General features: G+C 43.3%; 1 protein-coding gene across 1 annotated transcript in view; it reads left to right on the top strand.

Moving 5' to 3' along the window:
* Positions 1–219: 219 nt before the first annotated feature.
* DPP4 (dipeptidyl peptidase 4) overlaps positions 220–27399 on the top strand; it is a 74954-nt gene continuing 47774 nt past the window's right edge. Inside the window, exons 1-9 of the mRNA XM_084643435.1 lie at positions 220–568; positions 1041–1125; positions 11224–11322; positions 11952–12046; positions 12154–12228; positions 22251–22303; positions 22411–22483; positions 25343–25463; positions 27214–27374. Of these exons, the coding sequence (XP_084499561.1) occupies positions 563–568; positions 1041–1125; positions 11224–11322; positions 11952–12046; positions 12154–12228; positions 22251–22303; positions 22411–22483; positions 25343–25463; positions 27214–27374 (768 nt within the window). The 5' untranslated portion in view covers positions 220–562. The remainder of the gene's footprint in view (positions 569–1040; positions 1126–11223; positions 11323–11951; positions 12047–12153; positions 12229–22250; positions 22304–22410; positions 22484–25342; positions 25464–27213; positions 27375–27399) is intronic.

Below are 27399 nucleotides of genomic sequence, written 5' to 3'. Positions count from 1 at the left end.
AGCAGCCTGCGTACCGTCCCCGCTCCTCTACACCCCGACGGGGAGCAATCGCAACCCCGCCGCTCGCAGCGCACTCTCACCCGCCCCACTGGGCACCACCCTCCCGAGTCCCGCCCCCCACAGACACGTCTTTACCCCAAGCGCAGCCCCCACCCGCTAGGCGCACTCAGCCTGCCCTGCTTTCCCCAGCTCTGTAGCGCCGCTGGGAACCGCGCCGGGGCACGCTCCCCGCCCGGCTGTCCCTACGCGCCTGTGCCCCACCTCTTCACTCCGCTGGAGCCCGCGCCCCACCGCAAGGCCGCTGCTCGGCTTCTCCCCGCCACACCCAGCCCTGCCCCCTGGCCCGCGCGGCCACGCCCACCGCGCGGCTCCCCTTTCACCGCCCAAGTAGGCAGCTGGGGGTTCCGCGCGGGGCGGCCCCGGACTGAGCCCTCGCCGCGCTAATGTTTAACTAGGTGCTGGGGAGGCGGGAGTCCGCCGCGTGTGCCAGAGAGGAAGACGCTTCGCTGCTTCTGCCGCTCGCACCCGCTGGGGCAGGGTCCGCTTCCCGCAGCTCCCAGTCATGAAGGTCAGTAAGTAACTGTGTCGCCCCGCGCGGGCGGCTGCTTCACCCCCCGCCCCAGCTAGAGCCAGAGGTAACTGGAAGGGCCCTTGCCTGGGGCTCGGGGCAGGAGCGTAGTTCCAGGGACGGGCTGTGCAGCGCTTAACGTGAATGCAGCGTTCTTTGTACGTGAGCAGATTCACCCGGGGCTTGGGCTGCGCGTTTCTGTTCCAGGCACGGGGGATGCGAAGGAGTATTTGTTCTGCGAGGAAGAGATTGTGGTGCTTAACCACAAAGATACGGCGGTACTCCCCTACACAGCACACGCCCAAACGCACACTGTGCAATAAACTGCCCCTGGAACCAGGCCAAGTGCACAACCATACACGCTGGTCCGCACACCGGCCCAGCTCTGAAACAGTCACTTGCCTTATACACGCTGGTACATCAACTCACGTCGTGCACGTCTAACTTTGTATTCTCTTTTCGTGTTTTCCAGACAGTAGTGAAGTATCTGTTGGGGTTGCTTGCGATTGCAGTGATTGTTATTGCCATAGCTGTTCCTGTAGTTTTACTGACAAAAAGTAAGTTTTAAAATAGTCGTCTTTGAAGAGACCCTGATACTGTGAGTGAGAAAACTAAAGAATTCCAATGAGTTATTTGTCCAGAGTTGCTAGACTTTATTTTCTGCAGAGTATAGTGAATCCACAGCTAGAAAGTAGAGTGTGCTATTTCCCCCTGAGTTCTGGAAAGTGTTCCCAGCAAAGGTCTTGCTGAATTGCTAGGTTGGAGACAGTGAGACTAATGTGCATTCAGGCAGGAACTGGAGGCCAGCTCATTTTTGAAGTTGTCTCTGGATTCCAGTGGTGAGAAGCCCCTCTGAAAATTAAAATAATCAACCATCTCAATTCCCAGGTAAACACCAAAAAGTATAATCAAAATGTGTCACTTTGCAGCATCTTGTTTTCCAGTCACTAGAGAGTGAAAATTGTAGCTCGAACAGTAAAATTCAAGTCTGTTGATCTTGTGTGGCACGTTGAAGGAGATAAGAAAATACATCCCCATTAAAAGAGCATTATCAAAACCAAACCAACTTTACATAAATGTATGATATCATATATATAGCACTGTCACAGAGATCAAGGAACAGAGAGATATCAAAGACAGACTTTTGGACTCTGGTCAGTTTGTGTTTTCCAGTGTGACGCTAGTCCTGGACGTTAATCTAAAACCATATTAAATCAATGTTTAGTCAGTGAAGAACTGCCAGTTGATAGGATGCAATTACATATCAACTTATTTTTTTTATTTTTACAGGTTATACTAGTTATAACAGTATAGAATTCAACATTACAGACTTGTAACAAACCAGAGAGAAATAGTGTTCCCACTGTAAAGTAGACATTGTACAAGTCTCTCTTTTAATGTAAATATTAAGAAAGGGTTACAGATATACTGGCTTGACAGAAAATAGTTTGTGTATTCTTAAAGTAACTAGTCTGTCCAGCACTTAGATATACTAAGAAGGTTTGGGTTTTCCACAGTTTAAATTAAAGGTACAGCAATGAATTGGAGCAAAAATTGAGATTAACATAGTATATAATTGAAATATAGTGTTACAATTTATATAAATTATTTTTAAAGTAATACTAGATATTAATAGAAATTAGGGGTCTTATTGTACAACTCTTGAAGGTATTCTGTTGATAGGATTTGCTCCAGTAGGATGCTTGTTTTTTGTTGGTGGTTGGTTATCTGTTTTTTTTTCCTGCCTGATTGTCTATCAAAAATAAGATTTTCAAAGTGAAAATTGGGACAACTCTATCAGGCAGTTATGGGGGGAGGGGTAAGCAGCACAGGAAATGATTTTGTGGGTTGGCAGGAAAGTACATGGGAACATTTTGGCAGATGGATTGATGTGGTACTTATGTTTAGGTAAGCAGTAGGAAGCATTGTGGGAAGATGACGTTATGTGATAAACCTGGTTTGGGATAGTCCCTGAGGTGCATGTGATTTTGCCAGCATGTTGTCAGAGTACCTGGGACAGCTTGCCAGCAGTTCCTTCATGTGTCCAGTATTTGTAGAGGCTAATAAAAAAGTGGGACAAAGTATTTTCTTTTTCAGACTGAGAAGGATGCTGGAATATTGTCAATGAGAACTGGGATTAATCAATAATAACAACATTACATCATAGCCAGTTCTTTTCATCAGTTCAAAAATGGTGTCAAGAATCAGGTTTCAGAGTAACAGCCGTGTTAGTCTGTATTCGCAAAAAGAAAAGGAGTACTTGTGGCACCTTAGAGACTAACCAATTTATTTGAGCATGAGCTTTCGTGCGCTACAGCTCACTTCATCGGATGCATTCCGTGGAAACTGTTTCCACGGAATGCATCCGATGAAGTGAGCTGTAGCGCACGAAAGCCACGGAATGCATCCGATGAAGTGAGCTGTAGCTCACGAAAGCTCATGCTCAAATAAATTGGTTAGTCTCTAAGGTGCCACAAGTACTCCTTTTCTTGGTGTCAAGAATGTGCATTAAAATAAGCTAGTAAAATTAAATATTTAGTCTTCACTTATTCAAATTGTAATCAGATGTGTACAAATGTTTATATGCACTCAAATCCAATTTTTAATTGAAAACACTCTAGACTTCAGTAACGGTCTGTAAAATAGCTTCCGTGTGTAATCCTTCCTATTTAGACACTGCAGATTTTTTTCTGTTTTATGTAAGGAATTAAATCTATTGTCCTGGCCATATACTAACTCTTTAATTCAATTCTATGTACCTAAAATTTCACCGTAAATTCACTGAGATACAGTATTCTCCTATTTCTAATCTAAATTGTTGTGTAGAGTTGCTATGTGGTGTTAAACTGCTGTCACTTTTTAACTGAGAAGTGACTGTCATTTATAAGCGTGTGAAATAATCCCTATCTGCAGAACTTAATTTGTACCAGGGCTTGCCAGGCCTGAGCCCTGACATGTCTAGGTTTGACAGTTCAAAGTAAGTAAGTAAGTTCAAAGCTCTGGCACCTCTGGATTTGCCATGTCAGTTATGAAAGTAAAAAAATTTCTTGAGCCCTGGCACCTCTTTCATTATGAATTGAGCACTGCTTATTTGCAATAGTAATATGGCTGTATCATGGCTTTTGAAGGCCAGACCCATGTTACAGTAGATGCAGAGCACCACAATACCGTTAGCCTTGGATGGAGCCGTTTTACCTGTGGAGGAAGAGTAGGGGAGTGTAGCATTCCCTTCACCGCTGACTCAAAATCAGTGGCTAGTATGGAAGGGGACAATGCCTCAGCCAATTTGGGGGCCGCAGGAGTGCCGGAACCTGTGTAGAAGGGGGGGATGGCCACAAGCGCTGGAACTGTGGCCCTTTGCTCTCCTCTTTCCCCTAAGGCGCCCCCCCCCTCCTTTTCTTTGTGAGGCAGGGGCTGATGTGTGTGGGGGTGTCCCCCTCCTCCACCCTCAGGATTGGTTGGTTCCAGTTGCTGTCTGAACTTAGCATGCCGACACACTCATTCTCCCCCAACACACACATTCCCCAAACACACACTCTGTCTCACCGTCCCCAACACTCCCTGTCACATGCTCTCTCCCCTCCTCTTCCTGACACCTCAGTGGAAGAGCCGCTGGCAATCTAGTGGAATGATGGGATTGAGAAAACCGCATCATGTGCTACTGTACCTGCCCCATGAGGCATTGCAGACCCTTCCCAAAGGATCCTGCGGCCAGTTGCACGCTAGGATAGCTACCAACAGTGCACTTTGCTGCTCTTTGTGTCGATGCAAGAGCTGCTAGTGTGGATGCACTTTGCCGACACAAGGAGCATAGTGTGTACATGTAACAGCGGTTTAATTAAATAGTTGCTCTATGTTGGCATAACTTTTGTTGACAGAACTCTGTAGTGTAGACAAGGCCTTAGTAAAATAATTTTCAAAGATATTATTTTGTTAATTGGGAATCATTTAATGTGAGGAAATCATGATCTGCTTGCAGACTGTCCATAAATAGAGAGAGACTTGGGCTAGGATTTTCCCAAAGAACTGAACTTCGGTGGAAGTTGAACACTTAATTCATAAATTCCAAGGGCAAAGGGGCCGTTGGGATCATCTAGTCTTCCCTCCTGTATAACACGTTTCTCTTTGGCGTCATTGAAAATCCCAGGCTAAGTTCATTGAGTAAATTATTTCTTGCAATCTATTAATTTGGCTTTGCGTATAATAATGCATATGCTTATTGTTTGAAGTAGATTAAACTTGAAATGCTTACAGAATCATTAAATATCTTACACTCATCTTCCATATTCCACTTCCACGGTTGTATTAAAAATGACCTACACAGTTTTTTTTATTAAAAGGGTTTGTGCTCTTTTTTTGTTTCTTTATTTTGTATAACAAAGGGCCAAAGAGGTTCTTGTCCCCTTTAAAATATCTGAAATGGCAAATCTAGCCTTCTCTGCCTTTGCTGGAGGAGGAGGCGGTCTCAGAGTCAATGTTGGGGTGGAAGGGTTAACCTTTAGTTAAAAGGATTTTGAGTCTTTTATCAAAGTCTTTTTCTCCCATGTGTTTTCAGGTTTTTGATTTAAACTGATATTAACAATAAGTTTTAAACAATTGGAATGAAAAAATCACTTCCCTTTCTCAGTTGATGAGGTTTCAACCTTCTAGGTCTCCAGTCATCCATCAAGCCTTTCAGGAAAAACAGGAGAGATAGACCTGACTTCCAAAGTTTTAGTCCTCCTTTATAAAGCATAAAGAAGCAAGGAAAGGCACAAACCAACTATTGTTTTTCCTTTGTAAGTTACCTTTAAGAGTTTGCAAAAATTAGTTACTAGTTGGTGCTGTGAAACCTATAGAAAATATTGAAAGAAAGGTACTTTACACAAAGGGTGAAATCCTTGCCCAACTGAAGTCCATGGCAAACTTGCTGTTTTCTAAGAATTTACTCTGCTATTCAGTTTTAATATTGCAGCCTGTTTCTGCAATGATTGCCACTGTTAGGGCACTTGGATACTGTGGTGTGAGCACTGTATAAGCTATGTAAATATGTCCTTTATTGAAGAGGGTAAATATTAATCAGATTTTCCACTATAAACTGATCAGTAAGAGTTTTATGACTTAATTACTTTTTTTCAAAAGTAGAAATTCTGCATTGGTTGTTTTATTGCTCCTATGTGTTTCATTTGAGCCATTTATTAGAGTTGGGTTTGTTAACCATTTGACAGAAAGTAAATTATACACTCTACAAGGATATATGAACTTTAATAGCATTTGCTATTATAATGTGTGGTTTCATATTGAATACAGAAGCAACTTTACATTAAAGTAATTATCCAGGTTGGACAACTCTGCATCTACTCATGAAGGCTGAGTGGTGAGGTGGTGGTCTAGATCCCATGATCCTAGTCCCACTAAAGCTAATGGAAAAACTCCCATTTACTTCATTGTTGGGGAGACCAGAACAGAGTAGTTGGGTCTTAATTCATTAACTTTATCTGTTGTGGTATATACTGTATTTCAAATGCTAAGCTATACAGGAGCTGAAGTACCTCTGGGAACAGCTCAGTGACTGTGAGTCAGAGTTGTTCACTACTAAGCAAGAGGACTGGGGCAGCTCCCCCGCCCCCCCCCCCCCAGTTTGGCCTACAGGGGTGTGAATGCACTGTGTACTAGCCTGCTGCACTGTAACTCCCCTATGTGGACTCTGCAGGTGTGAATTAAAAGGTACCTTCTTCATGTTACCTTTTAATTCATGCTTGCAGCATCCACACAGGGAAGTTACAATGCAGTATGCTAGTGTATGCTGCAGTTCACACCTACATAGTCTGGACTGCAGGGCCATGTAGACATAGCCTCAGTTCTTGAGGCAGTGGGGACAGGAAGTGCCGTAAACACTAGTGAATGAAAAGGCTGACGTTCATATCATATTTGGGAATATTTTGACTTGGAAAAATGCATAGGCTGGGAAATCCTTGCATGATGTGAAGTAGGAAACACAAGGTGAGTGGATGCTGCACAAAGATACAAATAAGGTTAAGCACTAGTTGTAGTCCTCTGCACTGAGGGTATGTCTCACTGGTGCTGGAGGTATAATTTCATCCAGTTAGAATGCTAAAAATAGCAGTGTAACTAAAAATAGTGGTGTGAGAAGTGGGAGGGTCTAACATCTCCAAACATGATCCTGTCTGAAACCCTAGGTATGTACTTGATAGGATATACATATCACTTGCACCACTGTGGCTACACTTCTATTTTTCATGTGCTAGCTGTATCAGAGCTACTGTGGGTATGTTTGTCTGAGCCAGAAGTTATACCCCTACCTCCAATGTAGACATACCCTAAGTGGTAACAGGCCTCAAGCCTTGTGTGCCTGCTTCATTACCCTCAAGAATATAGGGAATAAAAATAGAGGGCTGAGTGTGGGTGTGTCTCGAGACATGGATTTAAGTGGGATCCTTAGCATACAAATGGGGTGCTGAGTTATGTGCTACTATTTTGGCCCTAACTCTTTCTACTCAGCAGGAATACAATGGTAGCTGTATAAACCACATGTTCATAGACTCATAGATATTAAGGTCAGAAGGGACCATTATGATCATGTAGTCTGAGCTCCTGCACAATGCAGGCCACAGAATCTCACCACCCACTTCTGCAATAAACCTCTCACCTATGTCTGAGCTATTGAAATCCTCAAATCATGGTTTAAAGACTTCAAGGTGCAGAGAATCCTCCAGCAAGTGACCTGTGCCCCATGCTACAGAGGAAGGCGAAAAACCCCCAGGGCCTCTTCCAATCTGCCCTGGAGGAAAATTCCTTCCCGACCCCAAATATGGCGATCAGCTGAACCCTGAACATGTGATCAAGATTCACCAGCCAGATACCCAGGAAAGAATTCTCTGTAGTAACTCGGATCCCACCCCATCTAACATCCCATCACAGGCCATTGGGCCTATTTACTATGAATAGTTAAAGATCAATTAATTGCCAAAATCATGTTATCCCATTATACCATCTCCTCCATAAATTTATCAAGTTTAATCTTGAAGCCAGATAGGTTTTTTGCCCCCACTGCTTCCCTTGGAAGGCTGTTCCAGAACTTCACTCCTCTGATGGTTAGAAACCTTTGTCTAATTTCAAGTCTAAACTTCCCGATGGCCAGTTTATATCCATTTGTTCTTGTGTCCACATTGGTACTGAACTTAAATTATTTCTCTCCCTCTTTGGTATTTATCCCTCTGATATATTTATAGAGAGCAATCATATCTCCCCTCAACCTTCTTTTAGTTAGGCTAAACAAGTCAAGCTCCTTGCGTCTCCTTTCATAAGAGGCTCGTTCACCTGCACATCCACCAATGTGATATATGCCATCATGTGCCAGCAATGCCCCTCTGCCATGTACATTGGTCAAACTGGACAGTCTCTATGTAAAAGAATAAATGGACACAAATCAGATGTCAAGAATTATAACATTCATAAACCAGTCGGAGAACACTTCAATCTCTGGTCATGCAATTACAGACATGAAAGTTGCGATATTACAACAAAAAAACTTCAAAACCAGACTCCAGCGAGAGACTATTGAATTGGAATTCATTTGCAAATTGGATACAATTAATTTAGGCTTGAATAGAGACTGGGAGTGGCTAAGTCATTATGCAAGGTAACCTATTTCCCCTTGTTTTTTCCTACCCCCCCCCCAGACGTTCTTGTTAAACCGTGGATTTGTGCTGGAAATGGCCCATCTTGATTATCATACACATTGTAAGGAGAGTGATCACTTTAGATAAGCTATTGCCAGCAGGAGAGTGGGGTGGATGGAGAGAAAACCTTTTGTAGTGGTAAACACCCATTTTTTCATGCTTTGTGTGTATAAAAAGATCTTCTATACTTTCCACAGTATGCATTCGATGAAGCGAGCTGTAGCTCACGAAAGCTTATGCTCAAATAAATCGGTTAGTCTCTAAGGTGCCACAAGTACTCCTTTTCTTTTTGCGAATACAGACTAACACAGCTGTTACTCTGACACCTTTCATAAGACAGGTTTTCCATTCCTCGGATCATCCTTCTCTGTACCTATTCCAGTTTGAATTCATCCTTCTTAAACATGGGAGACCAGAACTGCACACAGTATTCCAGATGAGGTCTCACCAATGCCTTGTATAAGGGTACTAACACCTCCTTATCTCTACTGGAAATACCTCGCTTGATGCATCCGAAGACCGCATTAGCTTTTTTCACGGCCATATCACATTGGCGGCTCATAGTCATCCTGTGATCAACCAATAATCAAAGGTTCTACTCCTCCTCCGTTACTTCTAATTGGTGCTTCCCCTGCTTAGAACTATAATTCTAGTTATTAATCCCTAAATGTATGACCGTACACTTCTCACTATTAAATTTCATCCTATTACTATTACTCCAGTTTACAAGATCATCCAGATCCTCCTGTACGATATCCCGATCCTTCTCTAAATTGGCAATACCTCCCAGCTTTGTATCATCTGCAAACTTTATTAGCACACTCCCACTTTTGGTGCCGAGGTCAGTAATAAAAAGATTAAATAAGATTGGTCCCAAAACGGATCCCTGAGGAACTCCACCGGTAACCTCCCTCCAGTCTGACAGTTCACCTTTTCAGTATGACCTGCTGTAGTCTCCCTTTTAACCAATTCCTTATCCACCTTTCAATGTTCATATTGATCCCCATCTTTTTCCAATTTAACTAATAATTTCCCATATGGCACCATATCAAACGCCTTACTGAAATCTAGCTAAATTAGATCCACTGTGTTTCCTTTGTCTAAAAAATCTGTTACTTTCTCAAACAAGGAGATCACGTTCGTTTGGCATGATCTACCTTTTATAAAACCATGTTGTATTTTGTCCCATTTACCATTGACCTCAATGTCCTTAACTACTTTCTCCTTCAAAATTTTTTCCAAGACCTTGCATATTACAGATATCAAACTAACAGGCCTGTGGTTACCCGGATCACTTTTTTTCCCTTTCTTCAAAATAGGAACTATGTTAGCAATTTTCCAGTCATACGGTACAACCCCTGAGTTTACAGATTCATTAAAAATTCTTGCTAATGGGCTTGCAATTTCATGTGCCAATTCCTTTAATATTCTTGGATGAAGATTATCTGGGCCCCCCCAATTTAGTCCCATTAAGCTGTTTGAGTTTCGCTTCTACCTCAGATATGGTAATACCTCCATATCCTCATTCCCATTTGTCATGCTACCATTATCCCTAAGATCCTCTTTAGCCTTATTTAAGACTGAGGCAAAGTATTTGTTTAAATATTGGACCATGACCAGATTATCCTTAACCTCCACTCCATCTTCAGAGTTCAGCGGTCCCACTTCTTCTTTCTTTGTTTTCTTCTTATTTATATGGCTATAGAAGCTTTTACTATTGCTTTTAATTCCCTTTGCAAGGTCCAACTCTACTTGACTTTTAGCCTTTCTCACTGTATCCCTGCATGTTCTGACCTCAATAAGGTAGCTTTCCTTGCTGATCCCTCCCATCTTCCACTCCCTGTATGCTTTCTGCTTTTTCTTAATCACCTCTCTGAGATGCTTGCTCATTCAGCTTGGCCTATGACTCCTGTCTATGAATTTTTCCCTCTTTCTTGGGTTGAAGGCTTCCGATAGCTTCTGCAGCTTTGACTTGAAGTAATCCCAGGCCTCCTCTGCCTTTAGATCCATAAGTTCTTCAGTCCAATCCACTTCCCTAACTAATTTCCTTAATTTTTGAAAGTCAGCTCTTTTGAAATCAAAAACCCTAGTCGCAGATTTATTTTTGTTTATCCTTCTGTTTAGTTTGAACTGAATTAGCTCACGATCACTTGAGCCAAGGTTGTCACCTACAACCATTTCTTCTATGAGGTCCTCACTACTCACCAAAACCAAATCTAAAATGGCATCCCCTCTAGTCAGTTCAGCAACTGCTTGATGAAGGAATCCATCAGCTATTGCATCTAGCAAAATCTGAGCTCTATTATTATTACTAGCACTTGTCCTCCAGTCTATATCTGGGAAGTTAAAGTCTCCCATGATCACGCAGTTTCCATTAGTATTTACTTCATTTAAAAACATTAAAGAGGGCTCTATCCATATCCAGAATCCCATTAATCTTGCTTCCTGATCTGTCCATCGTTTTTTACCTTGTGCTTGTGCATCTGTGCTGTGCAGGATCAAGCCCATAATAGGTGTCTAAAGCAAACAGGTAATATTCAAAGTAAAGAAGACAGCAGTGAATCCCAAGAGTAGGCACAGAGGGGAGGGAAACTAAGGTTGGTTATTTCTCTTTTGAATAAGTATCTTCACCTTTTATAAGATAGGCAGGGCAGAGAAATTAAGGCTACGTCTTCTCTGCCACAGAGGTGGGTGCTTTTACAGGGAGATAACTGTTGTGCATTGTTATCTCACTGTAAAATCCTTGTGGAGACAAGGCACCTGGGGCTTTTACCACAAGGTGGCTTGGCAAGGGCAGCACTCTGGCCCCTGTTGTTGGTTTACTTCACAGTAAAACTACAGTGCCTTGTCTCCACTAGGATTTTACACAAGGATGGTTAATGTGTTATTATACCTGTAGCAAAGACCCACCTATTTCTAGCTTTGGCTGGGTAGGTCACAGCAGTATCCACATCTTCCTTTTCTTTCTTCCAGCTGAAGATACCACGTCTGACCCACGTAGACCGTTTACCTTACAGGATTATTTAAATGGTGACATTAGATACAAAACATATAATTTACAATGGATTTCAGGTAACTGGTCTGTGTTGATTGAATGTTATCTCTGCCTACCTCTGATATTTGATGTTCATGTTAAGGGCAGGCTGTACTTACCTAACTGCTCAGAGGTAGCTGCTATGTAGGGGAAAGTCTGAATGTTTTTTAGGTTGCTGTAGTAGAATGATGCCAATAATACTAAAAGCAGAATGAAAATAATTGAAAACATAGGGCTTGATTGCACCCTTCAGGCATGTCTCTGTGTTGCTGATGATGTGGAGGTACATCTACCCCTGGATGCCAGAAGAGCACATCATCTGCTTCACCCTTCTATGGGGAATAACACACGCCTCCCTGTGCATCCATCCTACTCCGTGGGTCAGTGTGGGGAACCGGAGGAGACAGAGCAAGGTTCCTCTTCCCTTTTGGTGTCATGGTTTCCCCAGGGGAGTAAGGTGGGAGCAGACCCTGTGCTCCTCCGAACATAGGGACTGCACTTCTTACTGGCTTTTGTGGCTTGTGCCCCTTCCCACTACATAAAGGCCCAGAGTTTTGAATGAGTTCTGTTTTATATAGTCAGCTTTATAATATTAGATGGAAAATCATAAATGTTAAGAAACATTTTCATTTATTGTTGCCTAATGACATTTCTCTTGTTCCTTTAGGAAATCAATACCTGCACAAAACCGCTGACAACGACATCGTGCTTGTAAATGCTGAGGATCAAACACTCGCAGAAATTCTGAAAAATAGCACATTAGTATGTTTGCTCACCTACTGTACATCTCAGACTTTGGAGAAAGTACTGCTGCATGTTTCTCTATGTAATCAATGTGTGATGTTTTTTCTCTTCCCTTTTGTTGATAGGCCACATATGGAGCGACCACAGCTATTTTATCTCCTGACCAAAAATTTGCTCTTCTTCAGTACAACTATGTGAAGGTACTAGCATGCTTTTTCTTTTTTCATGCCTATTGTATTTTATAGAAGCACTAAGAGAAAAAGAAGGGAAAGGAAAATTTGAATTCATTTTAAACTTTTGGTTGCTGCAGACAGATACGATAGGCAGGGCTGGTAGCACCACCTATTAAAGTTGTCCAACACTTGCCACTGTAAGACCCAGTTTTCAGTTGCTTATAACTTCGCCAAACTTTACAGTTTCAGCTGAAGATTTCCATGCCAAGTGTCTGCTTCAGGCTCAGTTCTGAAAAATTTCAGCCAAAATGGTCCTCCCATTTCTGAGAATAAGATCAGGGAGAAGTCTGTTTTGCCAATGTTAAAAGAAATTCTGATGACCTTTTCTTTCAGAAATGCTAGCACCCCTGTGCTTTGGAGCAAGGATTTGAAATTTGGCATGGGGGTGGCCTTTGTGTCAGGAATGTGCCTTTTTCTGTTGCTGTGAAATTGCACCCAAATTTGGCCAAGTTATAAGCCTTTGAAAAATTGCAGGTTGCACATGCTTAAGAGACTGCTTAGGTTTTAGCGGCTAAAATCTCTGAAGAGTCCATTCTTTCACTCAGAATGTGCGAGCCTCTCGGAGTTCTTCGTGTTGATTAGACTGCACATGCGCCATCCCCACAGAGTGACTGAACATGTCACCTCCAGCCCAAGACATCAGGGGTGAAGCTGGACTTTTCCTGTAATGGCTGCTCTAGGTTGGGCTGGGGCTAGACAGTAGAAATCCGATGAAGGAGCCTATCTTGCCATGCTTTCAGTGAACCCCCTTGCTGATATGTCCGTCCATGCTTCAACCACCATTCCAGGGGAGATGTGTCCATGCTGATGACTGGTTCTGCTCAATAACAATCCAAAGCAGTGTGGCCTGACGCATGTTCATTTTCATTATCTGAGTCAGATGCCACCAACAAAAGGTTGATTTTCTTTTTTGGTGGTTCGGGTTCTGTTGTTTCCTCATTGTAGTGTTGCTCTTTTAAGACTTCTGAAAACATGCTCCACACCTTGTCCCACTCAGGTTTTGGAAGGCACTTCAGATTCTTAAACCTGGGTTGAGTGCTGTTGCTATCTTTAGAAATCTCACATTGGTACCTTCTTTGTGTTTTGTCAAATCTGCAGTGAAAGTGGTCTTAAAATGAACAATATGTGCGGGGTCATCATCCAAGACTGCTATAACAGGAAATATATGGCAGCATGTGGGTAAAACAGAGCAGGGGACATACAATTCTCCCCCAAGGAGTTCAGTCATAAATTTAATTAACACATTATTTTTTTAATGAGCATCATCAGCATAGAAGCATGTCCTCTGGAAGAGTGGCTGAAGCACGAAGGGGCCTATGGATGTTTAGCATATCTGGCAAGTAAATACCTTGCAATGCTGGCTACAAAAGTGCCATGCAAATGCCTGTTCTCACTTTCTGGTGACATTGTGAATAAGAAGCAGGCACCGTTATCTCCTGTAAATGTAAACAAACTTGTTTGTCTTAGTGATTGCCTGAACAAGAAGTAGGACTGAGTGGACATATAGGTTCTGAAGTTTTACATTGTTTTGTTTTTGAGGACAGTTATGCAACAACAAAAAATCTACATTTGTAAGTTGTGCTTTCACGACAGAGATTGCACTACAGTACTTGTATGAGGTCAATTGAAAAATACAATTTCTTTTACCATTTTTACAGTGCAAATATTTGTAATAAAAAAATAATATACACTTTGATTTTAATTACAACTCAGACTACAATATGTTTGAAAATGTAGAAAAACATCCAAAATATTTAATACATTTCTATTGGTATTCTACTTTTTAACAGTGCGATTAAACCTGTGATTAATTTTTTTAATCATGATTAATTTTTTTGAGTTAATCGCGTGAGTTAACTGTGGTTAATCGACAGCTCTATTATGAAGCACTCAGACACTATAGTGATGATCACCATAGAAAATAACATGAAGAAATTAATACTTCAGAATAGGGTTTGAAGAGAGTGCCAAAAATAAGGCATGTAGTCACACATTGAACAATGAAGAGAAAACAAAATATCGAATAGCTGCTCATTAAGTGAGCACTGTCCTTACTTTGCACAGAATGTGGAAAAAATAGTGTGTGAACATGCAATTCAAGACTGTATTGTAATGCACACACAAAGGGACAAAATTAAAGTTCTTCTTCGAGAGATGTCCATGTGAGTACCCCACTCCAGATGATGGTGTATCCCTGTGCCTTTGCTCAGAGAGTTTTGCAGAAGTAGGGGTCGTGGTACCTGCCTTGTGCACCGTTGGCGCTTCATTGAGTGCATGCGCAACACGGACTCTGCGGTTCCTTCTCAACCATCCCCGGCCTGAGATGGAGCTCAGCAGTCCTGTTGAAAACCTTCGTGTCTACTAGATAAGTTTAGATAAATTAGTGAGTTTGGATAGTTTAGATACGTTAAGTTTCAGTTATTAGAGTTACGTCCCCTACCAGGAAAAAAAAATATTTCCCCATCCCTTAGTACAGTTAGTATTAGGTTAGAAAAATGCCTGGTTCACCAGGATTTAAAAGATGCACAACTTGCAGAGAGGCGATGCCTGTGTCAGATGGACACATTGTAACAAACAGAAAGCCAGGGCATGCAGGGATAGAGATTTGAGACTGAAACTCATCTTAATGGAGAACTTAAGTCATTAAGACCAGCCTCCAACCCAGGGATGTATCTCTTCCTGGCATAGGTCACCAGTTTATTCACTGCCGACGTTCCCAAAGACCAAAAAATCTGGAAAAAAAACCCAGCCATCCTCTTTGCCTCATTGAGAGCAATATGGGTCTGCTCTCTTCGGTGCTGGCTGTACCATGGCTCAGCACCTATCACACTCTGGGGACCTCCAGCACTGTCCACTCGGCGGTTGCTGCTGGAATCCAGCGCTCCAGTGCAGAAACGAAGGGCTCTAAGCTGCTCGTCTCCACCACAACTCCGTCAACAGCGTTAAAGGAGATGACACCAACAACCACCCCTATTTCCAGGCCGCAGCCTAATGCTGCTAGCGCAATGGCGCCGACACAGACTGCACTGCACTGGCTTAGCACACCGCACTCCAGACGCAATTGGCACCTCAGTCTTTGGCACCAAGGCTCTTGGTGCCATGCTACTTTCTTCACCAGAAGGATCTGTTGGTCTCCTCCACCCCAGAGTCCCCTCTCTTAGGCACTGATGGCTCACCGGGGTAAGTGGTACCACAGCAACAGTTATCTCCGATAGCATCACGGTTATCGAGTGATGACGATGAGGACGTTGAAGGGATATTCTCCCCTCACCATTCCTCCCCAATCAGGACACCTATGGCTACTGGATCACTACGATCACGGTCCACATATGCGCACGACATGCCACCATGGTGCACCCATGGATGGGACTACCCATGCCCTTCCCTGGTCACTGGCCATACTTGAATCCCTTGGGGTCTTCAAGAAGGCACTACAGCTGGGTAGATACCCAGCCCACATAGGGAAGATACCAGATTCCCCACCTCTACCCTCCGAGACAGTAGTGACCAAGACAAGAGATGAACCTATGGCAGAGTAGGAAGAGGACACGGCTCCTGACATCTCTCCAGCCAACAACAATTCATCCACCTCACTGGACAAGGCTATTATGCCTGCACCCCCAATCACCGCAGATGACTTTACCCACTTCTGAGATTTATTCAGAAGAGTGGCCAATGAGCTCAAAATTGCTCTGGAGGAAGTGCTGGAAACTGAGCATCAGCTAACGGATATCTTGCAGACATCTTCCCCCTCAAAGATAGCATTGCCAATCAACGGGGCTATCATGGAGCCCACCAAGACGATACGGCAAACTCCAGCCACCATATCTCCAATGTGCAAAAGGGCGGACAGAAAATATTATGTTCCTTCGAAGGGATCAGAATTTTAATTCACACACCTGGCCCCCAACTTGCTGGTAGTGGAAGCGGCCAACCAGAGGAGCAAACAACAGCACTTTTGGTCTATGCCCTTGATAAAGAAAGTAAGAGGTTGGACCTATTCGGCTGCAAAGTACATTCTTCCTCCAAGCTTCAATTCAAAATGGCAAATTACGTGGCACTACTTGCCAAATATGACGACAGAAACTATGGAAAGTTTATGAACTTTATTAATGAGATTACAGAGGAAGAGAGACAACAATTTAAATTACTGGTCTCCAAAGGACAAAGGATTGCACACATGGCTCTACAGGCCTCACTAGACGTTGCTGACATGGTCGCCAGGTCCACCACTGTAGCTGTGGTCATGTGACGAGCCTTGTGGTTTAACTCCTCAGCATTCCCATGGGAAATACAGAATACAGTCAAAGATCTCCCCTTCTTTTCTCCCAGAGAAAAATTGTTTGCAGCCGAAACCAATGAGGTACTGCACACTATGAGGGACTCGCAGGCAACTCTCCAGTCCCTTGGCATTCATACACCTGCCACAAAAAGGAGACAATATGGTATCAACCATATCAGAGGAATACTCAGCATACACACAGCAACACCAGAGGCCGTATGAACAACTACATAAACAATGACAAATACAGAGACCACAATGATGCTTACCTCCAGAACCAGCGGCGTCTCAACCTCCTTCCTCTAAGCAACACGTTTGAAGGCTTGGTCGAGGGTCTGGAAAACCACTCCCACATTCCAGCATTTATACAATCCATCCATCTATTTGGATACCGTTTGCTCCCATTCCACCTGGAATGGGCTGCCATTACCATGGACAAATGGGCCGTGAAAGACATACATACAGGCTACACGATTCCTTTCCTGCCTGTACCCCACCCCCCCAGCCACCACCACTCTCTGTCCCTCATCAGGGACCACTCTCATGAACATTTGCTATGCCAAGAGTTAGATCATCATCTCCAATTAGGGGCAGTGGAAACTGTTCCCATGCAACATAGGGGGAAGGGGCTTTATTCCCACTACTTTTTAACACAAAAGAAAAATGGGGCATGGTGACCTATCCTTGACCTCAGGCAACTGAACAAGTTCATGAGAAAGCAACTGTTCAAGATGGTCACCTTAACAACAATAATACCAGCGCTGGAGCAGGGATACTGGTTTTCAGCCCTAGACCTGCAGGATGTTTATTTTCGTGTTATGATACACCCCACCCACAGGTGTTTTCTGAGATTTACTTTGGACACAGAACACTATCAATACAAGCTTTTACCTTTCGGCGTCTCAACAGCACCTCATGTTTTCTCAAAGAGCCTCTTGGTAGTAGCGGCGCACCTGAGAAAACAAGAAATAATAATATTCCCTTACCTGGACAACTCTCTCTTGAAGTCACATACCCGATCAGACGCCATTCGCTCTACCCAAACCCCAATAGATTGCTTCCAGAGTCTCAGTTTACAAATTAACAAAAATAACCCAACAATAGAACTAGCTCAACGGTTAGAATTCATCAGTGCTTATCTCGACTCGGTGGCAGTGAAAGTGTCACTTCTACGAGACAGATTCGACACGATAAAGACATTCATATCCACAGTGCGGAACAGCCCACTGGTCACAGCCCACATATGCCTACAACTTTTCGGTCAAATGGCAATGTGCACGTTTGTGGTCAAACATGCTCGCCTGCACATGCGTTGCCTGCAAGGATGGCTAGCAATTGTCTACAGACCAAACAAGCACAGGTTAAACATACGATTTAACAATGTCCCCCAAAGTTAAGGACTCACTGACCTGATGGACCTAACGACACAACCAGTGCTTGGGAATCCCATTTACACAAGATTCTCCATCACAGATGATCACAGTGGATACCTCCCTCATAGGGTGGGGAGCACACATGCAACATCGCACAATTCAGGGATTATGGTCCACAGCTGAGACAAGGCTACACATAAACCTGCTAGAATGTCATGCCGTCTGCAATGCCTGTGTCCACTTCCTACCATTCATAAAGAACCAGAACATAAGAGTAATGACCAACAACATTACTTGCATGTTCTGTATAAACAAGCCAAGAGGAAGCCCGATCATACTCACTATGTACCGAGGCTATGAGACTCTGGAATTCGTGAATCCAAAACAATATCCACATCTCAGTTTCCTACCTACCTGGATGCCAGAACACCATGGCAGATGAACTCAACAGATATTTTCCCCAGACCACGAATGGGAGTTAAATGACATGATACTGGAATGTGTATTCTGAAAAAGGGGCCACCTGCAAATAGATCTATTTGTGAATGCCTGCAACACCAAGTGTCTGAGATTCTGCTCCAGAGCAGGTCTGGGAAGGCGATCAATGGGGGACGCATTTCTGACCACGTGGAACACAGACCTCTTCTATGCATTCCCGTCAATACCTTTACTTCTACCCAGAGTAATACGGTAGAAGGACAGACAAAGCCAGAGTCATCCTAATAGCCCACACATGGCCAAGACAACGTATTTGAAGCTATGATGCACACCATAGGCGTTAGACGAGCACTAGCTTTCTACTCGGACAGAACCAAGTCATTTAGAGTTTCACCAGAACTATTCATATCCATGGCAGAATGGTCTAGGGGTACCGCCATATCCACTCAGAGGCTCTCTGTTATCAATTAAAAGGCACTCCACTTCCAGTGGGGACCAGGATGCACTCTACTAGATCCATATTTGCATCAGTAGCATTTCTAAACAATGTTTCCCTTATAGACATATGCAAAGAACACACCTTGGCCAAACATTATGCAGTCACACAAGGCAGATATTTGGCTGGGCCGAGCTGTATTATCATCACTTATCCTATCGACTCTGAAGCCCCTGTCGTGCTAGGAGGGCGCTGCTACACAGTCACCCGGAGTGGAGCACCCTCAGCGACATCTCTCAAACAAGAAGAAAAGGTTATTCACCTTGCACAGTAACTGAGGTTCTGTGAGATGTGTCCCCCTGTGGGTGCTTCACTACCCACCCTCCTCCCCTCTACTTCGAGTTTAAAACAGACTCTGCGGTAGAGAAGGAACTGAGGAGTCTGGGTCGTGCGTGTGCTAGATGAAGCACCAACGGCGCGTGAGGCAGGCACTGCACTACCCATACGGGCAGCGCTGCACATCTCTCCGAGCAAAGGGGCATCACCTGGAGCGGAGCTCCCACGGGGACACACATCTCGGAGAACCTCAGTTACTGCACCAGGGGAGGAACCTTCTCTTGCACAGGCAGCCCGAGTTCTGACATTTCCTAAATTTTGAGTGCTTAGTTTTGCAACACTAATGATATTTCTTTAATGTAAGGTAGGGGGTGTGTGTGTGTGTAAAATAATGTAAAGGGACAGAGACAGATTTTCAGCAGAAGCTGGACTCAGAAGGTGAGGGAGCCATTCTTTGCCCCTACCCCGGCGTGGATTAGAACAGCCATTTTGCACCCTCTGATTATGGTTCCTGAAGGAATATATGTCCGTTTGTGATAGATGGAATGCATTTCTCTCCAGTCAGTCTCCCTGCCAACCCCTTCCGCATCACCTAACACGTCCCTACACTAGCTCTATGCCTCTGAGGACTCCCCCACACTGTGGGCTTCCTCTGCAGGAAGCTTATGGGAAGGTTTCACCTGAGCAGCACCAAGGGAACATATTGGGGTGGAGAATCTGTCCCATAATGTGTGTGCTGGCTGACAAAAAAAAAAAAAAAAATTTAAAGACATGCCTGTATTCTGAAGGACTCAGTGAATGGTAAATTACACAGTATGCAAATAGTAGATGATTTTCTCACAGAGCTCTTTCTACGTGGTCTGAATTTCTGAACAATGAATGTCCTTTATAGAGTACAAACTGCAAATCTCTGCAAACAATCATCTGTTCTTACACTTTTATGACTATGACTCAATACTTAATAAACTTTCATGTGGGGAAAAATACATTAACCAGACATGAACTATCTTGCTAGGGATTTTACTTCTCTGGTATTCTTAAACACATGAAAATCCAGACAATTATTCAATGCAGTTTTCTTTTTACCAGAATCCTGTATTTCTATGCTTCCTTTCCAGTTGTACATTAAAATTGAACTTTTCACTATTGTTTTTCTGCAGTATTAATCGTCATAACATGCCTCATTGCTTAGTAATCACATTAGAAATACCATGTATTCATGATTTATTGATGTGTGCTGTTTTTGTTTTCTGTTGTCATAAAAGTTAACTTCTGTATACCAGAAGCTAGTCTTTAAATTCTTGTACGATAGGGCCATTGAAAGGTATGCATCATATTAACCCTTACAATGCTGGCATTTCCCAGAGTGGCGATGAAATGAATGTTTAGCTCATATTAGAGTTAGGTCTGAAGCACAAAAACAGGATGCAGTTTTCAAACCACCTTTTCCGCCCAAATTTCAGTGGTCTTTGGTTACATGGTTTTTCTTCAGGACCTATCTCTACTTAGTACTGTATATGTTTTAATAATATCTGCTCAGCATTCATTTGATTATAGCTCTGTTAGTTTAGTCTGGTAATCTCTGATTCATCCATTGATCTAATCAGCATTTTTATGGTACCTATCACTGTAGAATTTAATCACTTCAAATGAATCACAGAGATACAGTGAAATCAGTCTTGAAGAGATTAGAAAATGCCAGAATTGTAAGGGTTGACATGATGCAAAACTCTCAGTGGTCAGATTGTTAAAGGATTAAAAGATGAGCTTCTGGAATAGAGAAATTAGGGGGTTTTTTGTTGTAAAAGTTAACATAAATCAATAAATCATGAGGACATGAACATCTATTATATAATAGCCATGTGGCCAGTAAGCATCAAGACACGCGAGTAGGTAAAGTTAGAAAAAAACTTTTGACTGAATGAGAACTCATAAGGAGTAAATGATTGAATAGTCTGCTGCTATAGAACAATTATTAAACATCATAGAGTGTATTGTAGCATATTGATTTTGTAAATAACTACAGTTTTCTTTTGTTTTACTGGAAAAACAACATAACCATAAAAGTAAAGGAGTACTTGTGGCACCTTAGAGACTAACCAATTTATTTGAGCATAAGCTTTCGTGAGCTCACTTCATCGGAAGCTTATGCTCAAATAAATTGGTTAGTCTCTAAGGTGCCACAAGTACTCCTTTTCTTTTTGCGAATACAGACTAACACGGCTGTTACTCTATAACCATAAATGTATTATTTAATAGCAGCGTTGGATGGAGCATAAGAACTGTCATGCTGGATCAGATCTATTGGCCACCTACTTTGATATCCTGCCAGACAGGATCCCTGTGTAGGGTGAGGGAATAAGATGGTACATGGGGATCCCAGATAGGATCCCTTGAGCCCCATATACCATCCTGTTCCCTCACCCTACTCAGACACCCCCACGGGAACTAAATGAAGCTAGATCTCTGCAGACTGCAAATGGCAGAAGTGAGGGATGGGATGGATTTCTATGAAAATCTAGGTGGGAAATATAACAACTTGGAACTGTTATCTCTTCCTCGTTGAACTGCTACACAAGTCATTCCTGGGAGGCAGATGGACCGTGAAACAGCTGAATGCTTAGTGAAGTAGCATGGCATTGAAGGACGAGTGCCAGAGAAACAGCAGAGGTACCAGTCAGATAGTGGGAGGGGAATCAGGGAAGCTGCAGGGCTGCTCCAGTCTCTGCATTGAAGACTTGCTTCAGTTTTGCTACAGACCTCTAGTGTTGGAAGCGATCATGCCTTGCCTAAACTGCAGTTCCCTAGATCTCTCTATCTCTGATCTTAATCAATGGTCATCACTTTGGTATCTGGGCAGCTCCCACCAGAGAGGATGGTTTAAGGAAAGCTCAAGATGAAGCTTGCAGAGTTTTCTTTCCACAGCCTCTCCTGCCTTTTCCGTGAGTGAGGACAGTCTGGCCCATTGGTAGTCATCAATGCCTGTTGGTTGTGTTCACCCCTCCCAAATGGGAGTCTGAGGAGGTGTCAGATATTATTGCCAGTAACTCATAACACATTCACAGGACTCCTAAAGTCAGTCATGGTGATCTGGTTTCTCAATATAAAAATTATTCTCTTGCAGCTCTGGAGGCATTCATACACGGCTTCATACCACATCTATGATTTAAATACAAGGTCAGTAGCTATTACAGAAAATTCATATAGTATGAAGCCACTTTGCAATGAAATGACATTCCACTGATTTGTCTTTCTTATACTCTTTTTGTTATGTTTTCCCCTAGTTCCTTAGTAACTGAGAATCTACTGCCTAATAATACCCAGTACATATCCTGGTCACCTGTTGGTCACAAACTGGTTAGTAAATATAAGTGTAATGAAATTTCTGCTGTGCATTTCCAATACCACTGTCACGCTATCTGAAGTGGCTCATGACAATGAGAGCCTATCTCAGGGCAGACTGTCAAAAGCAGGGCAGATACTCCAAACTTGTGGTATGATCTATAATTAGATTTCACCAAGCCAGCAACAAATGTGAACTCCTGAAGTATTACAGGAGTCTGATAATGGAGTCACAGACAGTCCCCGTAGACACGCCAGTCTGTTTTGTCACCCAGGCAAGCTGGACAATGTGATAGATTGTCACACCAAAAATGAAAACACATTCAGGTTACACCCAGTCCTCATACCCCAGTCACTCACCCATGTCAATTTGCATCCTAGATCTCGCACCAAAGACAACACTGGTAGCCAATTCTATTGTACACTAACTAACTAGGAAAAAGAAATGAGAGTGATAGAGAGGATAAGCCAGTTATATATACAGATGAGTTGCAGTCGGGGTGAAAGTAACTTAAAGGACTTACCGGTACCCTGGAGCCCTTAGAAGGGGGCGGGGCCTCAACCGGAAGAGGCGGGGCCTCTACCAGAAGAGGTGGTACCTTTACATCCCCGAGCCCTTTAAACCTTGATTTAAAGGGCCCCGGGCTGGGACTGTGGTAGCAGCAGCCGGGAGCCCTGGGCCTTTTAAATCACCCCGGAGCTACCAACTGCAGAGGCAGCTGGGAGCCCCGGGGCTCGGGGGTGATTTAAAGGGCCTGGGGCTCCAATTGCTGCTACCGCAGCGGAGCCCCAGGCCCTTTAAATAACCATCGGAGCCCCGGGAGCTTCCGGCTGCCACTGCTAACCCGGGGCCCTGGGCTCTGGCGGAGCTTTAAAGGGCCCAGGGCTCCGCTGTGGTAGCGGCAGCTGGGAGCCCCTGGCCCTTTAAATTACTGCCGGAGTCCCGCTGCCGCTACCCCAGGGCTCCAGCAGCGGGGCTCAGGTGGCGACTTAAAGGGCTCCAGAGGGTAGCGGGAGCCCAGGGCCCTTTAAATCGCCACCCGAGCCCCGCTGCTGGAGCCCTGGGGTAGCAGTGGCAGCCGGGGGCTCCAGTGGCAATTTAAAGGGCCAGGGGCTCCCAGGCACTGCTACCGCAGCGGAGCCCCGGGCCCTTTAGATTGCCACCACGACCCCTGGGGCTCCAGGAGCAGGGCTCGGGCGGCAATTTAAAGGGTCTGGGGCTCCGGTTGCCGCCACTGCCCCAGGTCCATTAAATCTTCCCCAGAGCCTGCGGAGCCCTGGGGTAGCGGTGGCGGGGCTTTGGTGGCTGTTTAAAGGGCCAGGGTTGGTAGCTGCGGCAGGAGCCCTGGGCCCTTTAAATCGCCGCACGAGCCCCGCCACTGCTTCCCCAGGGCTCTGGCGGCAATTTAAAGGGCCTGGGGTGCTGCTGGGAGCCCCAGGCCCTTTAAATTGCCACCTGGGGAAGCCGATCCGCCCCAGTACGGCACACAGGCTCTTGCCAGTACACCGAACTGGGGCGTACCGGCTTACTTTCACCTCTGTTTGCAGTCTATAATTTGAAATGGTAGGAGAGATATAGTAATCTACCGGTTTCCCCAAAGTCTCTCAGGGCTATCTATAGTAACTATGGGGATCTCTGTCTTCTCGTTCAGTTATTCTGCCCTGTTGGAATCCAAACCGTTCAGAGGTGAAGAATTTTCCCCTGTGTCCATACTTCTAGCTTCTTCTCACAGAAAGCTAGCTGACAGGGTCACTACCTGTGTGGGTTTTTTCTTTGATGATGGAGAGTGAGGAATTCATTTAGTCTTTGATCTCCAATCATCACACACAAAGACCACTTGCTTTGAAGTTAGTATTTTTCTGTTAAAGTTCTTCATTTGCATTCCACAAGGCTTCTTTCTCATTTGAGGGGTTATTTAGTTACAGGGGTATACGCAATGTAAATGTTTGCTATTACATTATAAGAAGATACAGATAAGAGAAAACAAAGCATGCAGCATCCCATTCATTTTTGTGAAGTTTAAACACTAACTACGTTCTAATACATTTAACAATCACTTTGATCTACATAAATACACAAGTGAATTGGCCTGGCTTCCAGTTCCGCTTTTGTAAGCTTTCAGGGAGGCCTGGGGCTTTGGCATGAGTTGGCATCTAGTCTTCTAGCATCACAACCACAGTATGGATATCATCATAGAAGGGTGATGCCCACATTTTAGCACGGATTTGTGATGATGGTGTTTTTCCACTGCTGGAGAAAAAGGTCAAATAGTTCCTTTAAAATTCTTGTTGCTGTTGAAAGCATTGCAATGCCCTCGTGATTTTTCTGAGCAATATTTCTGTAAATAGTGAAGGCTTTGGGCCCATCTATACAGTCACATAGAAGACCTTGCTACAAAACAGCAGAAAATAATATCCCACTCCAGCAATATTGCTTGCCAATGAACTGTGTGCTTTCTCAGGGTCAAATTCTCATCCTCTGAGTAAAGCCTGAGTAAATGATCTTTAATTGGAGGTGGGGGCTATACAAGTGTTAGGGGGACAGAATCCTCCCTGACCCCAAATCAAAACACAGAATGTAAAGCCATTGTCCAAAGACTGCAGCTACTGTCCATGGCCTCTAAGCTGTCATAGCAGCTGTGGTCTATAATGAATTCCTTCCATGGAGTGTTGGTCTGTGGATTCCCTACCCTGTACTGGAGATACTTGCTCCCATGACAAGCTAACCAGCTAAGTAGCCTTTGTGCATTCTTGTTCGCTGTGTCATGGGCCTTCCCATGGGAAGGGAATAGGAAGGAACTCTGTGACTTGTTCTAGCATTGCATTCGAACAGTAACTATTGTAATAACTAAGTTTTTGAGGTTTCATTTACAGGCATATGTTTGGAATAATAACATTTACATAAAAGAATCACCAGGTGTGTCGAGTGTGCAGATCACCACAAATGGAGAAGAAAATAAAATTTTTAATGGAATAGCTGACTGGGTATATGAAGGTAATTACCTACATATTTTACCTTACAAGAAAATGTAGAAACTTATTTGTTAGTTTAAAATATGTAACAATAAATACATGGAGGAAAGAGAGCATCTTAAATGGTATCACCACCTAGCTTATACTGTATAGAACTTGTCAGCCACAGAAATCAAAATGCTTTAAAAAGGAAAGTGGGTATCATGATATCCGTTTTGCAAATGGGGAAACAGAGGCACAAAGATGTGAAATGACTTGATTAATGTCACATGGCAGGTCAGTGGTATATCTAGACATAGAACCCTGGTCTTGTGCTTTTGAGGCCAGTGCATTATCCTTTGGACCAGGCTAACATGGAGGCAGTGTTGCCTAGTGGATAGAGCACTGAACTGGGAATAGGGCCTTATGAGTTCTATTCCCAGGTCTGCCATTGGACTACTGGGTGACCTTAGTCAAGTCACTTCCCTACTCTGTGCTTCAGTTTCTCCATCTGCAAAATGGAAGCAAAGCACTTTGACAACTATGAATGAAAAGTTCTATAAAAAAAGCTTGGTATTCTTGTAAATGAAAAACCTACTTGTTAAAATATAGTAATTTAATTAATGCAGTGTTTTCCAAAAATATTTTGCTTGCTCTGCCTCTACCCCAGGGGTGGTATAGGGATAGAGCTAGACCTGTGAATTGTTCCCATAGTCTCGGCTTTCATTTAAAAAAAAATCAATCTCTATCCATTATCCTTATGAAGAGAATCTTCAAAACATGAATGTAATCAATGCAGAGACAACTGCCTGAATTTGTAGAAAGCCTGAAATAATAGCTGTGAAGTGTGAACTTCCCCTTCACTTCAGTGAGTAGTGACTTGTATGCATGCCAAGAATACTTAAAATGTCAACGTTGTTAACTGTTTTGCTGTAAATCAAAGAGTCTTGGAAAGGAGAGGAATTCTGTTATGAAGATTTACTCCAGTGTTTTGCAAGATATAGGTGGAGTAGGTTTGAAGGATAAACTGGGAGATCATGGAAGATTTATAAATTAAGGTGTGTAGGCCTTTCACACCACATGAGGTTACAAGGGGGCACAACTGGTTTCATTTTCCTTAAGTGGAGCTTGGCTTTCAAAAGTTTGGGAAATACTGTATTAATAGTTTAGCATTTAGTGAGGCCACATGTGCTTGGTTTTAGTTATGGCCATTCCATTCACTGGCTGTCTGGATATACTGGGCCAAATTCTACCCTGTGCAATTCCATTAAAGTCAAACCAGTGAGGTCCATGATCGTAAATCTCTGCAGAATTCATATTTGTTTTCTGTGTGCATAGGTTAAAACAGGAATGTATGCCAAATTTTAAAAATGTCTGGCTTTACCTTCCACTCTTAGATTTGGCAATAGATCTGCTTTACTTCCAGATAAGTTGGTTATAAGATTCAAAGCTAATTTGGGAATTTTATACATCATAAAGTGATAAAGGTTTTATGTTATTTTAAAATTCATTTATTTTGTAAGGGGCGTGTGTGATAGATGTCAGGTCTAGCACCCAGTACAGATTTTTTTTATTATTGCAGCCAGATTCAGGAAGTATAACTATAAAAGGCTGTGTGTTGTAAGCATTCACTTACTATGTCATTCTAGAACCCAGGCAAAAGGCAAATAGTCTGTACTTCAGTAGCTGAACTTCAGCATAAATCTGTGCAAAGTAAATTAGAACAATAATTCAGATGCAGAAGCCAATTTAGCAGCTATTACTTCAAAAGAACGCCTTTGCATCTCTTTCAGAGGAAATGTTTGGCACCCATTCTGCTCTGTGGTGGTCTCCAAATGCCAGTTTTTTAGCATATGCAGAGTTTAATGATACAGAAGTTCCTGTTATGGAGTATTCCTTTTATGCAGAAGACACGCTGCAGTATCCAAAGACCATTAGACTCCCATATCCCAAGGTCTGTGTTATTTATTAAACATGGT

This window comes from Lepidochelys olivacea, assembly GCF_965140295.1.
Source record: "Lepidochelys olivacea isolate rLepOli2 genome assembly, chromosome: 11".
Taxonomy (NCBI): domain Eukaryota; kingdom Metazoa; phylum Chordata; order Testudines; family Cheloniidae; genus Lepidochelys; species Lepidochelys olivacea.
Note: the sequence above shows the minus strand (reverse complement) of the source record. Positions and strands in the feature narration are given on the sequence as shown.